Source organism: Engraulis encrasicolus, chromosome 1 (genome assembly GCF_034702125.1).
Source record: "Engraulis encrasicolus isolate BLACKSEA-1 chromosome 1, IST_EnEncr_1.0, whole genome shotgun sequence".
NCBI lineage: Eukaryota > Metazoa > Chordata > Actinopteri > Clupeiformes > Engraulidae > Engraulis > Engraulis encrasicolus.
Window position 1 is genome coordinate 28,614,583 of NC_085857.1, and position 14,622 is coordinate 28,629,204.

Below are 14,622 nucleotides of genomic sequence, written 5' to 3' on the forward strand. Positions count from 1 at the left end.
ACACACACACACACCACATAAAACACACACACGCGCACACACAAACATCACACGGATAAACGTACATGTGCGTGCGCACACACACACACCCACACACACACACACACACACACACACACACACACACACACACACACACACACACACACACACACACACACACACACACACACATTTTAATTCTTTATTTGGATTGACAGATATACATTTATCATCCAAATAAATCCAATCCGTACAATCCAAATTTGGTTTAAAAGGAGTCCTATACAGCACTAGAATCTTCTGTTCATAAAGTCCTAAGGATAAAGGTGGCACCTGCGTTTCCATATGAAGAGGCTTACACAATCACACACACACACACACACACACACATACACACTCACACACACACACACACACACACACACATGAACCTCAACACCACAGCAGCGATTCTGAAAAATAATTTCAGCTTGTCATATTCAGTGTGAAGCAGAAACTCACTCCAACATGAGCTTGGCTAGAAGCTTCAGTTTAAATCTCCTTCCACACTCTCCGCGGTAGAGGAGGGATGTGTCAATCACGTTTGGGTGGATCAACTGGAGAAAAGAAGGACACTCACAGGATGACACAAGAAATTGTCATGTTTTTACTATTCACTACAAATCCTGATTTATTGGAATGGTTAAACTGTGCTGCTCATTGAAACTGTGATGTTTATTGCAAAATGTAGTCTTTTCATGAATGTTTTACAAAATAATGAACTACTAATGCTGCAAGAACTACTACCAACACCACTACTGGTACTGGACAAACAAAATGTCTGATTCTGTGTATTCGATGCATTAGCCTACTGTATGTCAGTCATTAAAACAAAACGATAATTGATATGGAAAACGTCCAGAAACAGGAACTGAAATATTTTTTCGAAGCAATTTTGATGCTTAAAAACATTTTTTTCCTTTAAATGTGGTATGAAAGCCCTCACCTGAAGGACTCTGAGGTCACAATCAAGGGAGTGGCCAACCAGGACTGCATCCTGCGGTAACAGTTGGATCAGTTTTGATTGGACGTCGCATAGGCGTGTGGTGATGGGCTGAAGCATATGTTTGGTGATCCCTGAGAACCTGGATGAGAAAGGGAAAATGGAAGAGAGGATAGGTTTTTAACCCTATCCAGACCGGATACCAACTTTGATGTCGTATAACTCCTGAATGACTAAAGCTATGACTACGAAACTTTGTGACTTTTCCTAAAATGAAGTTGGCTACAATGTGATACCAAAAAATTAGGTTTATCATTTTTGTTGTTGCCATGGCAATGGTTTTCTGACGGGTACGCCTGATCAAAAATCACAGATCTAAGTCTCATCATCATCACTTTTCATATTTTTTTACATTTTCATTAGCATCAGACACCCCTGTGACCATTTGAAGTGGGGTCAAAAGTGTCAAATGAGCATATACTGGGCCCATTTACAGAATTTTGTTCTGAAAAACCATCAAACCCACAAGACAAGAGCAAGACAAGACCTGGTCATGTAGTTGAGGATGGGGATATCTGGCTTGACGAGTTCGTCCATCATGCACTGGCCCTGTCCGTCCACCAAGGACACACGCGTCACCTCAAGCCCAGCCCTCGTGTAGCACTGTGATGCCACAAAAAATATGCAAACACATGAACACAACAGCACATGGTGTTTAGCAAGACACCACTGACAACAGTGTAAAAAAAAAAGATTTTCGGTAACACTTTAGAATAAGGTTCTTCTAATAAGCGCTGATAGTCACCAGTAAGCAGGTGGTAATACCCTTACAAGTGCCCGATAACATGCTTATTATTTTGTTAGCATGCTTATTACGTTGTTAATATCTGATGAGTAACTTTATTTGAGTAAAAGCATGAAAATCGGTACACATGGCAGCCATCTTGAAAATTCAGTTTTTTTGCGACGCCTCCATATCTAGTATTAGTCATCATATCAAGATGGATATGTGTACTGATTTAAATAATAAGACTAAAAAAATAAACCACTAAAAACACATAATAAGCAGCTTATAAGATGTTAACAAAGTTAATAAGCATGTTATTGGGCACTTGTAAGGGTATTACTACCTGCTTACTAGTGACTATAAACGCTTATTAGAAGAACTTTATTATAAAGTGTTACCAGATTTTCTCTTATTGCCTGAGACGGACTGCTTAGATTCGTGTTTCCTGCATTCGTGTAGCATCATTATAACGGCACACAAGACATGCAAATAATATGAACAAATAAGCCTTTCAGCGATGAGTAAAGTGTAGTGAAGTATAAGCTTGAAAACGAAAATCAAACCCACCATCTCACAGTCAATCCCATAGAGTGGGCTATTGTCAGTCACGGGACCATTCTTCTCAGTGCAGACAAATGATTTACAGCCAGGGGCACCTGCAAAGGGTAGATATTTAGATAAGACTCAATGGTTACACATTTACACATGTATAAATACCAAGAAGATTCAATAGTTACGCATTTACACATGTATAAATGTACAATAACAAAATGTGGTACATTAGATTGAACTCGTTGTCATTGTTCATGTATGTATACAACTTTCTCCCATGTTGTAAGTTAACAAAGGGTAACGACGCATGGCAGATATCAACAATGACATTTAAACGGATTACACCAAACTCACGATTAAAACCAAGCATAAACAATAACTGTAAAACAAGATATTAATGACATAAAAAAGTACACATTTTGTTTGCTATTTATTGTCTTCTTTTTTCATCGCTTATTTAAAAGCACGCTTTTTATTTCTTTACCTAGGAGGGGGAAGTTTTTCCTTGACATTTCATCTCTCGTAAGCACGTAAGCTGATAGTCCACGGGTCTCGCAACCGAACTTGCTAATCACAGGGTGCCACCGAAGATCATCTATGAGAATACAATACAGACGTTATCATAACAATGTTTAACAACAGCAGTAATAATGAATATTATACAATAGTTAGATCCGGTCAATTTATTTTGCGATATCTGATTGGATGAGACGCGTTCTACTGGCATTCTACGCGTCGGCGAGGAGGATGATGTCTAGGTGGACATCCTCCCCGGAGACTCATCACACCTAATAATCACTCAGCCGAACCACACCAGGGAGGATGTCAGTGCACATCATCCCTCCCACTCGGGTCATATGGCTTAAATAACCTGTATTTGTAGAGCACATGCAGTGTATAATACCAGGACATAATGACAACCCTATCATAATCCCAATCATCCTCATTGTCAAACAATAGATCTAGTTTAGGTTTACCATTAGCACTTTATTGCCACCCTGCTAACAAACACCTCCTACCACCTTGACAAGTCCCCGGAAAAGATGAAGATTTCCTGTTGTGAATGTTATTTCTTAAGTTTATTCACCAATAGTGTATAGCTTTGAGTGTTATGAAACTGCACAGTATAGTCTTTCCAACGATGATGGTTGTGTATCTCTGATTACCCCCACCAACAGCTCATGGGCTTCTCCACATAAATTATCAAAAAATGTGTTCATGTGCCTCAAACAGTTAAGACACTGCGTTGTTACCCCCGCAACCCAGGTTCAGTTCCAGCCTAAAGTCCTTGCCCAGTCCTCCCCCATCCCTCTCTCTCTCTTCCACTCGCTTCCTGTCTCCTCTCACACTGTCCTATCAAAAAAGGGTCCCAAAAGTCTCCCCCAAAAATTGCAACAAAAACAAACAAACAAACAAACAAAAAGCTAGCACATAACCATCACTTACTGTCCTTGAGGCGTGTTGGAGTCTTAGGGAGAGGAGTTGAAGAAGGCAGAGGTGTGCCTGAGGGCTCAGGGCCAGAGGGGGCAGCTGCAGTCCTTGATGACAACTTGGAGTTGAGAAGGAGAGTGGACACGTCCCCGTCGCAGGCCACGAGTGTACATCTCTGTTAACATAAAACACATGTACCTATAAATCATTCACTACACTTAAAACTTTTAAATAAACACACACACACACACACAAGTAAACACAAGGTTAATGCAGACAAGAATGGTTACGTTTTTTTTCTATATGAAGGAAAACTCTCGGAAGAGAGGAGTCTCCACAAGCTTCTTGAAAGTAGCTTAAAAAAATGAGCTTAGCTGTCAAGGAACCAAGAAATGCAAATGCATACCACTAGACAACAGACACTACCAACTAGGCAAGAAATGCACACCACAAACATGATGGTACTACGGAAAAGAAATATAAAAGAAGCACGGTGACGAGAATAATCCATCTTACTGTCTTGTACCTCCGCCGGAGGTTTTTGAATTGGGGGTAAAATCTATAGAAGTGGGCCAGAGTCACATCCTCCAGTACGGTGACATTGACACCAGACAGCTTCTGCTGGTGGTGCAGATGACTCCAGCTAGAGAGAGAGAGAGAGAGAGAGAGAGAGAGAGAGAGAGAGAGAGAGAGAGAGAGAGAGAGAGAGAGCGAGAGCATCAGGAGCACATCAGCCCAACTGAGATGTGCCTGTTGCGTTGCCCATAGGCTACTGACGGTGAGCAACCAGTTCAAGGACATATCAACAGGCAACTCCTCATCAACAAGTGAGATCAGTTAGCCACACACCAATAGACAGACAAAAACAAGCTCAGTTATCCAAGTGGTGACACCAAAGATTTTCTTAGTTCTCACAAAAGACCGCCTCTGGTTACACGTCAACATCAAATCAACATCAATACTAAGGACACAATTTAGTTCAGTCACCCATGAGTCAATGTGGCATGACTACCCGAATTAGACCTGTCATGCTCTAGAGATAAACACGACGTTTGTTACAGTGTTGAGCATCAACAATAACAAAAAATGAATATGCTTATTATTATAACAATGCTCTTACAACCAAAGACATTGAGTTGACACAGCCCACAGCGTGCCTGCACATAGGGTGAACTAAGTTATTTTATATAGACGACAGTAACCCAGGAAGGCTGACCTTGGTTGAGTGGTGACGCTTTTCCCAAAAGCCGCATACTGGAGTAAAGATGACAGGTCTGATAGGGAAATGGGTTCATGGAGACGTTCAAAACAGCGAGTAACACGTGGTGGACCCTGTTCAGAGAAGTTTATGGCAAGTTCAGTTAGACATAGTAATAGTCTGATAAAAAGCACCAACATCAATAGCAGGGCAACTTTACCTTGATTTTCAGAGAGTGGGTAGGCGACTCTGTCTTGCGTCTCTTCTCGGACTCTTCAGGATCTTGTGAAAGATCTCTCTTCTTTTTGTTGTTTTTACTGTCGCGCCCCATGACGGATTGAATGCTGTAGGTTATTGAGGAATGCAGCACTGAAGGATTTGGTCATTCATCACGTCTAGACCAAATGTCCAAAACTTGTATCCGATCTCACAGTTGGTATTATATCAATTTTCTGAGAGCCAGCATGATTACAACTCATGTTACAACCACACAGCTGATGTGCACACTCGACTCACTCTGACATGCCGCATCATCGACCTTTCTCTGACGATTGTTGTTCCTAGGAGACCATGCAGCCAGGCAGAAACTGAAGATGGCCGAATGATGATGTTGAGATTGATCGTCGTAATTTATCAGAATAAGGTTTTAATGGTTGTTTTCACCTAACGAACGTGTAAATGTATTTGGCTATTTGTAGACGTTTTTGAGCAGTTCTGCCCTGGAGTGCACCGGCGTTTAGATGTTAAAAATCTGTTTTTCTGTGACGATTACTTTGCCTCTCCCAGACCAATGTAAACACGCCCAGAGTAACGGATATGACGATTAAGCTGCTGTTTGAAAAAAACACCGCGAAGTGCTTGTTCGCCAGGCTCCTTCAGATCAGATGTTTTGTGTTAAGAAAAGAGCTATGTAACAATTGTGAAATACAGTGTCGTGGTAAAAACATTAAATGTATTTTAAACACCTTTTCAGAGCCGTTTAAGCTGTAAACAGCTTCTAGCGACCTTTGAGGATGTCGACAAAGAAACTCGCCAGGTTGGTTGGATGGTTCATTCCTGTGTTTTGATAGTAACTGGTAGCCGTAGAATTAGCTGTATTCTCGTGTGTGCTGTTGTTAAGATAATCCGTTTGCTATCCATTTTTCAGAGAACTTGGGATAATACGGAAGCGTAGACAGAGTAAAGAGTCTGGCCAAACAAAACGACCTGGATCAAGTAAGTTGTCGCCTCACCAGGGCATCTGACGAGGAATGTGTTCTAGATAAGTTCTTTGTAAATCCTCTGTGTGTCGAGTAAAAACCTGATTTATTGTGACTCGTCTTTTTGCAGAACAACACTTCTCCTACCTGATAATAATCGACTTTGAGTCTACTTGCTGGAGAGAGAAGAACAATTATGGACAAGAAATAAGTATGTGACCGATTGGTAGCTTATTTTCACAGGTCTGGTGTTGTGTAAATATCTGCATTTATTTTAGACCTACTCATCCTCTGGAATGTGTTGTGTGTTGTAGTTGAATTCCCAGCAGTTTTACTGAATACTTCAACTGGTGATGTAGAGTCTGAGTTCCACACGTATGTGCAACCGCAAGAGCACCCAGTTCTCTCTGAATTCTGCACTGAACTCACAGGAATCACTCAGGTACCGTTCCTTTAAATCCAGATCTCACTTCCTTGTCATGACATGCACACTGAAGATCTGTCACTCACTAATTCAAACCACCATGCCCCACATGCGCGATTGCACCAACACCATTCTGCATTTCTTTTAACTTTCCCCCCTAGTCATTTTCATAGGTGGAGGCTGTGAATATGTGATGTTGACATGTGACTTTCTGTACATGCCCCCTATTAAATGATCTGACTATGGTAATCATCTGACAATGATCTGACCATTCAAGTACGTTTTCCATGTTAATGTCCACAGACCCAGGTGGAGGCTGGGGTTCCACAGACCATGTACCTGTTACAGCAGTATGTGATCACACGTGTTACCAACATGATTATTTCACCTCAGCATGTTGTAATTTCCACAGGCCCAGGTGGAGGCTGGTGTTCCCCTGGGCATCTGCCTGTCCCGCTTCAGCCGCTGGCTGCAGGCCCTGCAGCAGGAGAGGGGGGTGGCCTTCCTCAGGGGGGGCAAAGCGCCACTAGCCACCGGCAGCCCCTGCGCCTTCGTCACCTGGTCAGGTAAGAGCTCCACTGGGGAAAGTCCCAAGGGGTTCTTTCTAATATGCGGGCTCCCTTGCTCTCTTGCATGCTTGTGGCCTCGCGGTGACTTCAATGATGACAGAAGTGTATTTCACTATCTCACAAACGCACAATTCTAATTTTATTTTTTTTTGTTTGCAATGGTATAGTGAAAGAGGAATAGAATAGTCCCCCAAAAGTTGTTGTGGCTAGGCTGGTTGCGGGGAAACGTTATTGTTTTCTCCACATCGGGGCATCGGCGGAACGCGAAGCTACAAGGAAGGTAGTCCGCATATGGGAAAGTCTCATTGTCATGTAAACACACAAAGCCAAACAAGCGTACATAACATGTAGCTTCCTAGGAAACTTGCACAAGGAAAGTCCCAAAAGTCTGGTGTGTGTGTGTGTGTGTGTGTGTGTGTGTGTGTGTGTGTGTGTGTGTGTGTGTGTGTGTGTGTGTGTGTGTGTGTGTGTGTGTGTGTGTGTGTGTGTGTGTGTGTGTGTGTGCGCGCCATGTAAAAAAAATGACATGGCACACACAAGAGCACACAATGAAAATCAAATTTTTGCCTCAACTATGTAATGGGTAGGCCAACAGGCATACCGTATGTTAAACTGTGAAGGACAAGGATCATGGGATGAGGAAATACAGTACTATACATACAGTGGCTATAAAAAATCTACATACCCCTTTTCAAATGCCAGGTTTTTGTGATTAAGACATTGCATTATGGATGCATATATTTATGCAACCATGCTGATTTAAGTTTTTTATTTTCTATATTTTCTCCTTTTAAAGTGTTCAATTGTTTATAGTTTATATTAAATGTTGGTAATGTGAAATGATTTGCCTTTCTGATTTTTTTAGTTCGTTTTACATCAGAAACGCAGACTTTTTATAATCACTGTATCTTCCTGCTACTTGCACCTCTGAGTAGATGCTGAGTCACATTTTGTCACCTTGCATTTATACATGTGAGAGTAATGACCATTTTTAATCCAATCCAATCTTCTCTTCTTTCTAGACTGGGATCTGGGAGTGTGTCTTCTGTATGAGTGCAAAAGGAAGCAGATCTGCAAACCAGAGGCTCTCAACAGCTGGATTGACCTGCGGGCGACCTACAAGGTACGTATGCAGCAAGACACACTATGGAATGTGTGTCTCTGTGACGGGAGGTCTTCTTGCACAGTCTGTCCCCTTCGGGGATGCAAACCTCGTCAACTACAACGGTCCGGCAATAGGAGCTCACAGTACGATACCGCTAGACTAAAGGACCAGTCCCTCAGCCCAACGGCATCGACACTGTATGAGGCTTTCGGGAGGGAGGTTTACTAACATTCCACGCCAACTCTGCTAGTTAGCCTCCGTTACACCTCCATTGGATTGAGAGAAAAAAACGCATTTGACTCAGGACGTTAGGGCTGCACAATATCAGGAAAAAAACGATACTCGATAACAGCATGCAATATCTCGATAACAATATTTAGAAATATAGCCAAGTGTTTTTCTTGTCACTAATTTGTGTGGGGGGCCTATGTGGGTGGCGTGGCTTTGGTTGTGGCGGGCTTCTTGCGCATTTGTTGACATCCAGCTAGTGATTGGACGGCACAGAACAGTTTACTTGTTATTAGAGATGCACAGGATCCAAGATCAGGTTCCGGATCCGGCAGGATAATAGGGTTTTTCACAGGATCCGGAAGGATCTTTAGCAGTGGATCCTAAAAGCAGTTGCCTAAAAATCAGGATCTGGTGCATCTCTAGCCTAGGTTTTTCAGTCAGTCTTTCACAACCCCAATTTCTGCATGGAGTGAAAGAACTTTGGAAGCGGCCAGTGCAGGCAGTGTGGCAGTAAACCAATGAGTTTTAAAAAAAGTTTGAGCCAAAGTAATAAAAAGGGCCCAGTGCGAGTAGGCTATGAGTTTCAACCCTTTCGTAGGATCCCGGTTCCGGATCCAGCAGGATCTTGAGCAGTGGATCCGGTATCCGGCAGGATCCTAAAAATCAGGATCCGGTGCATCTCTACTTGTTATCGATACATAAGTCATTTTCGCGATACACATGTTGGCACTCTTGATATTGCGTTTTTTATACATTTTCGATATATTGTGCAGCCCTTGAATGGAATGATGGATGAGTGGGAAGGAGAGTGAAATGAAGGCATCTAGTAGCTGTCAGCAGTGTGTCTGATCCAGTTATTTGCCTTTTGCAGTTATTCTACAGCAGGAAACCCAAGGGGCTGAATGGAGCACTGCAGGATCTGGGAATAGAGTTTGACGGACGAGAACATTCAGGTAGAGGGGGAATACCGACTATCAGTGCTGTTTAACACATTTTGTCCTCAGCCCTTTTTGGGTAAGGGTGCCATCTGCCTATCAAATCCTAAATATAGCACATACAAACATGAAATAAAATCTAGAATCTTCATTTTGCACTGGTATAGTGTTCATTCACCTCTAACATACCCACATCTTTAATAATAAAGCAGCTCAAATCTCAAGAACTTGAATGCAGCGTATATGTCGCTTCAGGACACAATGGGTTAAAACAATGAAGCATTGCTTTTAGTTTGTAAAACTCACTGTAAACTGTGTACGTGCGTGCGTGCGTACTTCATAAGTTAACATTTGGTGTGGGTGGGTGGGTGTAATGCACAAATGCTACTTCACAACCATTGTCAAAAGTCCTGATCACTGGAATGACTTCTGTGTGTGTATGTGTTTCTGAAGGTCTGGACGATGCGCGCAACACTGCTCGCCTGGCGTGGCGGATGATCACTGACGGCTGTTTCATGAAGATCACCAAGTCTCTGGATCGGGTGAGTGGGTTCCTCGCCGGTCTCCCCTCCTCCCCCCTTGACCCGCGAAGGTGAACAAAACACACATTCCGTTAATTACTCTGTGAAATACTTTTCTGCTGTCATATGTTGTCCTTTTTATGGCAAATATCCTCTTTTTTTCTTTCAAATGCCATTTTCTGTTAAATATTCTGTTTTCCAATCAGATGTTTTCCTTCTATTCTGTTTTATTATACCACCTTCTCAGTTGCCCTTTTTTATTTTATTCATCATCATTCTTATTTGTATTTTTACCAGGCACCGCTGAAGGCCAAGCCCTTGTTTCCAAACGGCTCCGTCCAGAAGGCTTCCAGTGACCAACAACAAGGGCCTGCAAGTAACATGGAGACAACAGACGGAGCGCCAGAGACTCTTACCGAGGGCAAAATCCCACAATCTACTGCCAAGCCTTCCCCTGACACCACCACCACGATTGCACACACCAGTCATAAAACTGCAATCACCAACTACCCACTGAACAACAATAACACCACCACCATGACCTACCCACTGAACACCAACGGCACCAACCATTCATCTACCATCAGCGTCATCACCAATCTGCCTACCTCCACGACCAGCACCAATAGCTATCGACTACCAACCACCACACACAATCCACTGCTCACAAACAACCGCAACTACCCAAACAGCATCAGCAGCAATCTACTTACCACCACTAGCACCACCAATAATTCCTTGACGACCACAACCGCCACCAACAACAACTGCCAGTTTCAGAGCCTGGTGACACCCAAGACTGTTCTGAATGGCTTATCCAGTCGTCGTCGCCATCTGTACGGCGCCAGCGGTGGTCTGATTGGATCTTTGACAAGACAATACTCTGCCATTGGTAGCAATAGAGGCAGGGGCCACAGCAGCCATCCATTTGTGCACACCAACACCACCAGCAGCCCTTCACCTCGTAGTGGAACCACCACTCCAGCAGGACTGGTTCTGGTGTCCACCGCCCTGGGCTCGCACACCGACCTGCAGCCCAAGCAGTTGAACTTTGACCTGGAGGCCTCGTCCTCATCCTGCGTGGCAGACTGGACGGATGGAGTGCTGCTGCCCGAGATCGAGGAGTCTGGTTCCTATGACGACGTGGTGCTAGAGGAGGAGTGTGACGCTGATTACGCCAGCAGTAGCTATGGCAACAACCACAGTAGCTATGGCAATGGCAGCAGTAGCTACGGAAGCAACAGTTGGCAGGTGACGGCCGGTCGCAGTGTTTCGTGGAGCGTGCCGGGAAGGATCATGCCATCGTCACGCGTGTATTCCGCCTGTGTGACTCCGACTCCCGAGATCCCAAAAGTCACGCCGGTGTCTATCACAAGCTCAAAATGGGTCACTGCTAGCGTGCACACGACATCCACCGTGAATCAGCCGCAAGCAGCAAGTGACGACGCCTGCTTCAAAAGGCCAAGGCCTGTCTCCGCTCCTTCTGGTGGTGTTAAGAATAGACCACTGTTGCGCCCATTTATTCACACAGCTACCACTACAAGTCCTGTAGTGTCCTCCATCCCTGTGCCTGCCACTCCCAGTTGTTCCTCTCTCTCTAAAACTACAACTCCCAGCAGTCTTTGCACAACTTCCTCTGGGCAGATGGCTCCCTGCATCTCCACCGCCGCAACCAACATTAGCAGTGTTTCTGCCACCAAGGGCAGCCTTCGCCAAACAGCGTCTGATATTTCAGCATCAAACCTTTCACGTCGTAGTATTGCCACGTCATGCAGTGCCGTCATAACGAATTGCTCAGTGAGTACAATTGCTGCCGTCTCGGCCTCCAACCACTCACGTGATGGCTCTGCAAATTCCAGCCTCCATTCTGTCAAAACAAGTTATACACTGAGTACTTCTGGCATCTCGACATCAAACCACTCACTTCATTCAACTTCCAGCAGCTCCACCACCACAAAGTATCCTTGTACAACTTCCGGCAACCCACTGCTGCAACAACAAAGTTTACTTCAACAAAACAAATCCTTCCACGGCCCTAATGTACAACAACAACAGCAGCATGCCTTGGAACTAAAAGCTCCCACCACCACAGGTCGCACCTTTAGCATATTCCAGGACGTCGAAGCGCACCTCTCCTCCACCACTTCCTCCAAGCGGTCATCAACTGGTGGTGGTGGTGTTGTTGTCTCCCCCTTCTCCACCCCTGCCACAGTCCTCTCCTCCAGGGTCAACAACCAATCGCAGCGAGGAGGTGGCGGTGCAGGTCTGAACCAATCACGAGCAGGAACGGGGCCGGGGCCAGGGCCAGCAGGGAAGGTGACGTCGCCGCTGTGTGGCTGCGGCAGGCGTGCAAAGCGGATGACTGTGGGCAACGGCGGCCCGAACCACGGTCGCGCGTTCTACTGCTGCCCCGTGCGGCGGTCGTCGGGCCCTGTTGATGGCAGCAACAACAAGAAGGGCAAAAGGGACGGGTGTGGCTTTTTCAAGTGGGAGTCCGCACTTTTGGTGTCTGTGACCCCTGGTTTGAGGAGGAAGACGCCTTTCTCGGGTGTTGCTGGTGATAGAACGCCACATTTTCTGTCTGGAAAGCTTCTTCGATAACTAGTGATAAATATCATCAGTGTCATCATCATTTTACCTGTACGGCAAGACTGGCTTCGATGTCAGAGAACAGAATGCTGTGGCGTTTCACAAGTAGAAATTCATGCTTTTTGGTGTCCTTGACTCCTGGTGGGGGATTTGGGTGCTGCGGGCAGTGATGGGAAAAATGTATTCATACAACAGTTCATATTCCATATGGCCTTGTTTTACTTGTCCAATTCAACCTGGTGATCATCGAACCAGACAATCACCTGGTTGAATTGGACTGCTAAAGCCAAGGCATTTGGAATATGTGGCAATTGTTTGTAAAACTAATAAATCCATTTCGCTGCCTGGGTGCAATGTCACATCTACTCTTTGCTAAGTCTAACTCCTGATGGTATCATTAAGACATGCTCTGGTGCTTGGCAAGCCCCTTCGCTGAGCTGAATGGCTGACGACCGTATTGTCGAATTGACTGTGATGTCAGAGATTAAGGTAGTGTAATGAGTTTTTCAAATAGGATTGATTTTTGTAACTCCTGGGGAGCGAAGAATGTGGCTAAGGTAGTTATCATTATAACTTAACCTTAAGGTATTGGTAAATATTCAAATACAAGAGCCTGGAGCCCTTTTTGCCTCAAAGAACATCTGTGGACCATTTATTGGCAGGTTTAAGTTAACATGGCCAGGTTTATTGCTTGACCATGTTTTTGTAATAACCCCCTGATGTTGTTATATTATGTATAAATGTTGTATATTATGTACGTGTTTTTCAGTCTTTGGATGTTTTGATAGAAAAATCTTATTTATTTTTCTCTCTGATATGATCAGATTTGAGAGAGAGAGAGAGAGAGAGAGGGAGAGAGAGAGAGAGAGAGAGAGAGAGAGAGAGAGAGAGAGAGAGAGAGAGAGAGAGAGAGAGAGAGAGAGAGAGAGAGAGAGAGAGAGAGAGAGAGAGAGAGAGAGAGAGAGAGAGAGGGAGAGAGAGAGAGAGAGATGATCTCACATGTCAAATTAACGTCAATGTATTTCTGTGACTGGTTGGACTTTTTAAAAAATGAATTGCAACATATTTTTTAATGTAAGTTTCTCAATGGGAAAAGAACAATAAACTTGATCATAATGTAAAACCTTGTGTTGTTTCATCACAGAAAAGGAAAATCAGAGGAAAATTACATACTTAATAGTATTAACCAGAGCCATCTAATAACAGAGTTACGTAACTCCCATAGACCTCTATGGTCCAATCTTTCCACAGCAATGGCGGCTCTCATGGAGCCTCACGGAGCGTTAACATGGAAATCCCCATTGACTTTAGTTCTATTAGAAGTTACTTAGTTCTAGGAGGTGGCCGTATAACACAGAAAATGTGGTAAAGGTACGGTAATGTAATTTGTTTGTACTTAATCTTTGCTTGGTATGTGATGGTTCTGTGTTAGTTTCCAACGAACAGAAGTTTACTGTTAAGAAACATTTTAATCTACGCGAATCACATCACCAACCGACTTCCTGGTCCCCGGTTTGCGCAACTCTTATTAGACGGCTCTGGTATTAACTATGCGTTTACTCTGGAAAAAGCATTATTATCTGTCCAAAGTACTTTATTTCCAAGTGTTTTGTCTTGTGTGAAGTGAAAGCCCAGCTGGGATACTCAAACTCCCATTCTCATTGTGACAGCACTCCCCAGCACACAAGTGAACACTGCACACAACGGAATTGCCATTATACCCCACCTGTTCAAGGGGGCAGCCCCAAATGGCGCCTGAAAGGCAGCAGTGCAGTGGTACGGTACCATGCTCAGGTTACCTCAGTCATGGAGGAGGATGGGAATTGTGTGTAGAGTTTTGACCTCACTAGTACTTTTTCCTAGTGTTTTGTCTTGAATTGTGTGTAGAGTTTTTATACTGGTGATAAATACGAGTTGGCAATATGCAAAAATATATATTTTTTATTGCAACAGGAAAGAATAGCGAGCGCTCTAGTCTTTTCTCCAGGTTGAAGGGGTGCATCTGGTTATTTCCTTTTAGAGCTTGACAGACTTTTGAACTGTATCCAAAGCACTCTCCTTTGAGTCAAGGTAGTTGAAGTATTAAAACCCTTTATTTTACATCAGAGTAAACATGT

General features: G+C 43.9%; 2 protein-coding genes across 2 annotated transcripts in view; one reads left to right on the top strand and one right to left on the bottom strand.

The window, feature by feature from the left end:
• The window catches only part of LOC134449686 (RNA exonuclease 5-like), a 14,590-nt gene extending 9,103 nt beyond the window's left edge, over nucleotides 1-5,487 (bottom strand). Inside the window, exons 1-9 of the mRNA XM_063199775.1 lie at nucleotides 5,153-5,487; nucleotides 4,951-5,066; nucleotides 4,251-4,377; nucleotides 3,750-3,909; nucleotides 2,788-2,898; nucleotides 2,319-2,407; nucleotides 1,512-1,627; nucleotides 968-1,106; nucleotides 484-578 (exon numbers count right to left, since the gene is read on the bottom strand). Of these exons, the coding sequence (XP_063055845.1) occupies nucleotides 484-578; nucleotides 968-1,106; nucleotides 1,512-1,627; nucleotides 2,319-2,407; nucleotides 2,788-2,898; nucleotides 3,750-3,909; nucleotides 4,251-4,377; nucleotides 4,951-5,066; nucleotides 5,153-5,263 (1,064 nt within the window). The 5' untranslated portion in view covers nucleotides 5,264-5,487. The remainder of the gene's footprint in view (nucleotides 1-483; nucleotides 579-967; nucleotides 1,107-1,511; nucleotides 1,628-2,318; nucleotides 2,408-2,787; nucleotides 2,899-3,749; nucleotides 3,910-4,250; nucleotides 4,378-4,950; nucleotides 5,067-5,152) is intronic.
• Nucleotides 5,488-5,777: 290 nt separating this feature from the next.
• eri2 (ERI1 exoribonuclease family member 2) lies at nucleotides 5,778-12,840 on the top strand. Its single transcript, XM_063211143.1, has 9 exons — nucleotides 5,778-5,968; nucleotides 6,080-6,147; nucleotides 6,262-6,342; nucleotides 6,446-6,573; nucleotides 6,968-7,121; nucleotides 8,147-8,247; nucleotides 9,332-9,413; nucleotides 9,849-9,937; nucleotides 10,214-12,840. Exons 1-9 carry the CDS (start codon nucleotides 5,946-5,948, stop codon nucleotides 12,515-12,517), a joined length of 3,030 nt encoding a protein of 1,009 aa, XP_063067213.1. The 5' UTR covers nucleotides 5,778-5,945; the 3' UTR covers nucleotides 12,518-12,840.
• Nucleotides 12,841-14,622: the final 1,782 nt, after the last annotated feature.

Coding starts and splice junctions, on each gene's coding strand:
- eri2 (XM_063211143.1), top strand. CDS start 5,946: ATGTCGACAAAGAAACTCGCCAG. Junction 6,148..6,261: donor AACAAAACGACCTGGATCAA/GTAAGTTGTCGC, acceptor GTCTTTTTGCAG/AACAACACTTCTCCTACCTG. Junction 7,122..8,146: donor CGCCTTCGTCACCTGGTCAG/GTAAGAGCTCCA, acceptor TCTTCTTTCTAG/ACTGGGATCTGGGAGTGTGT.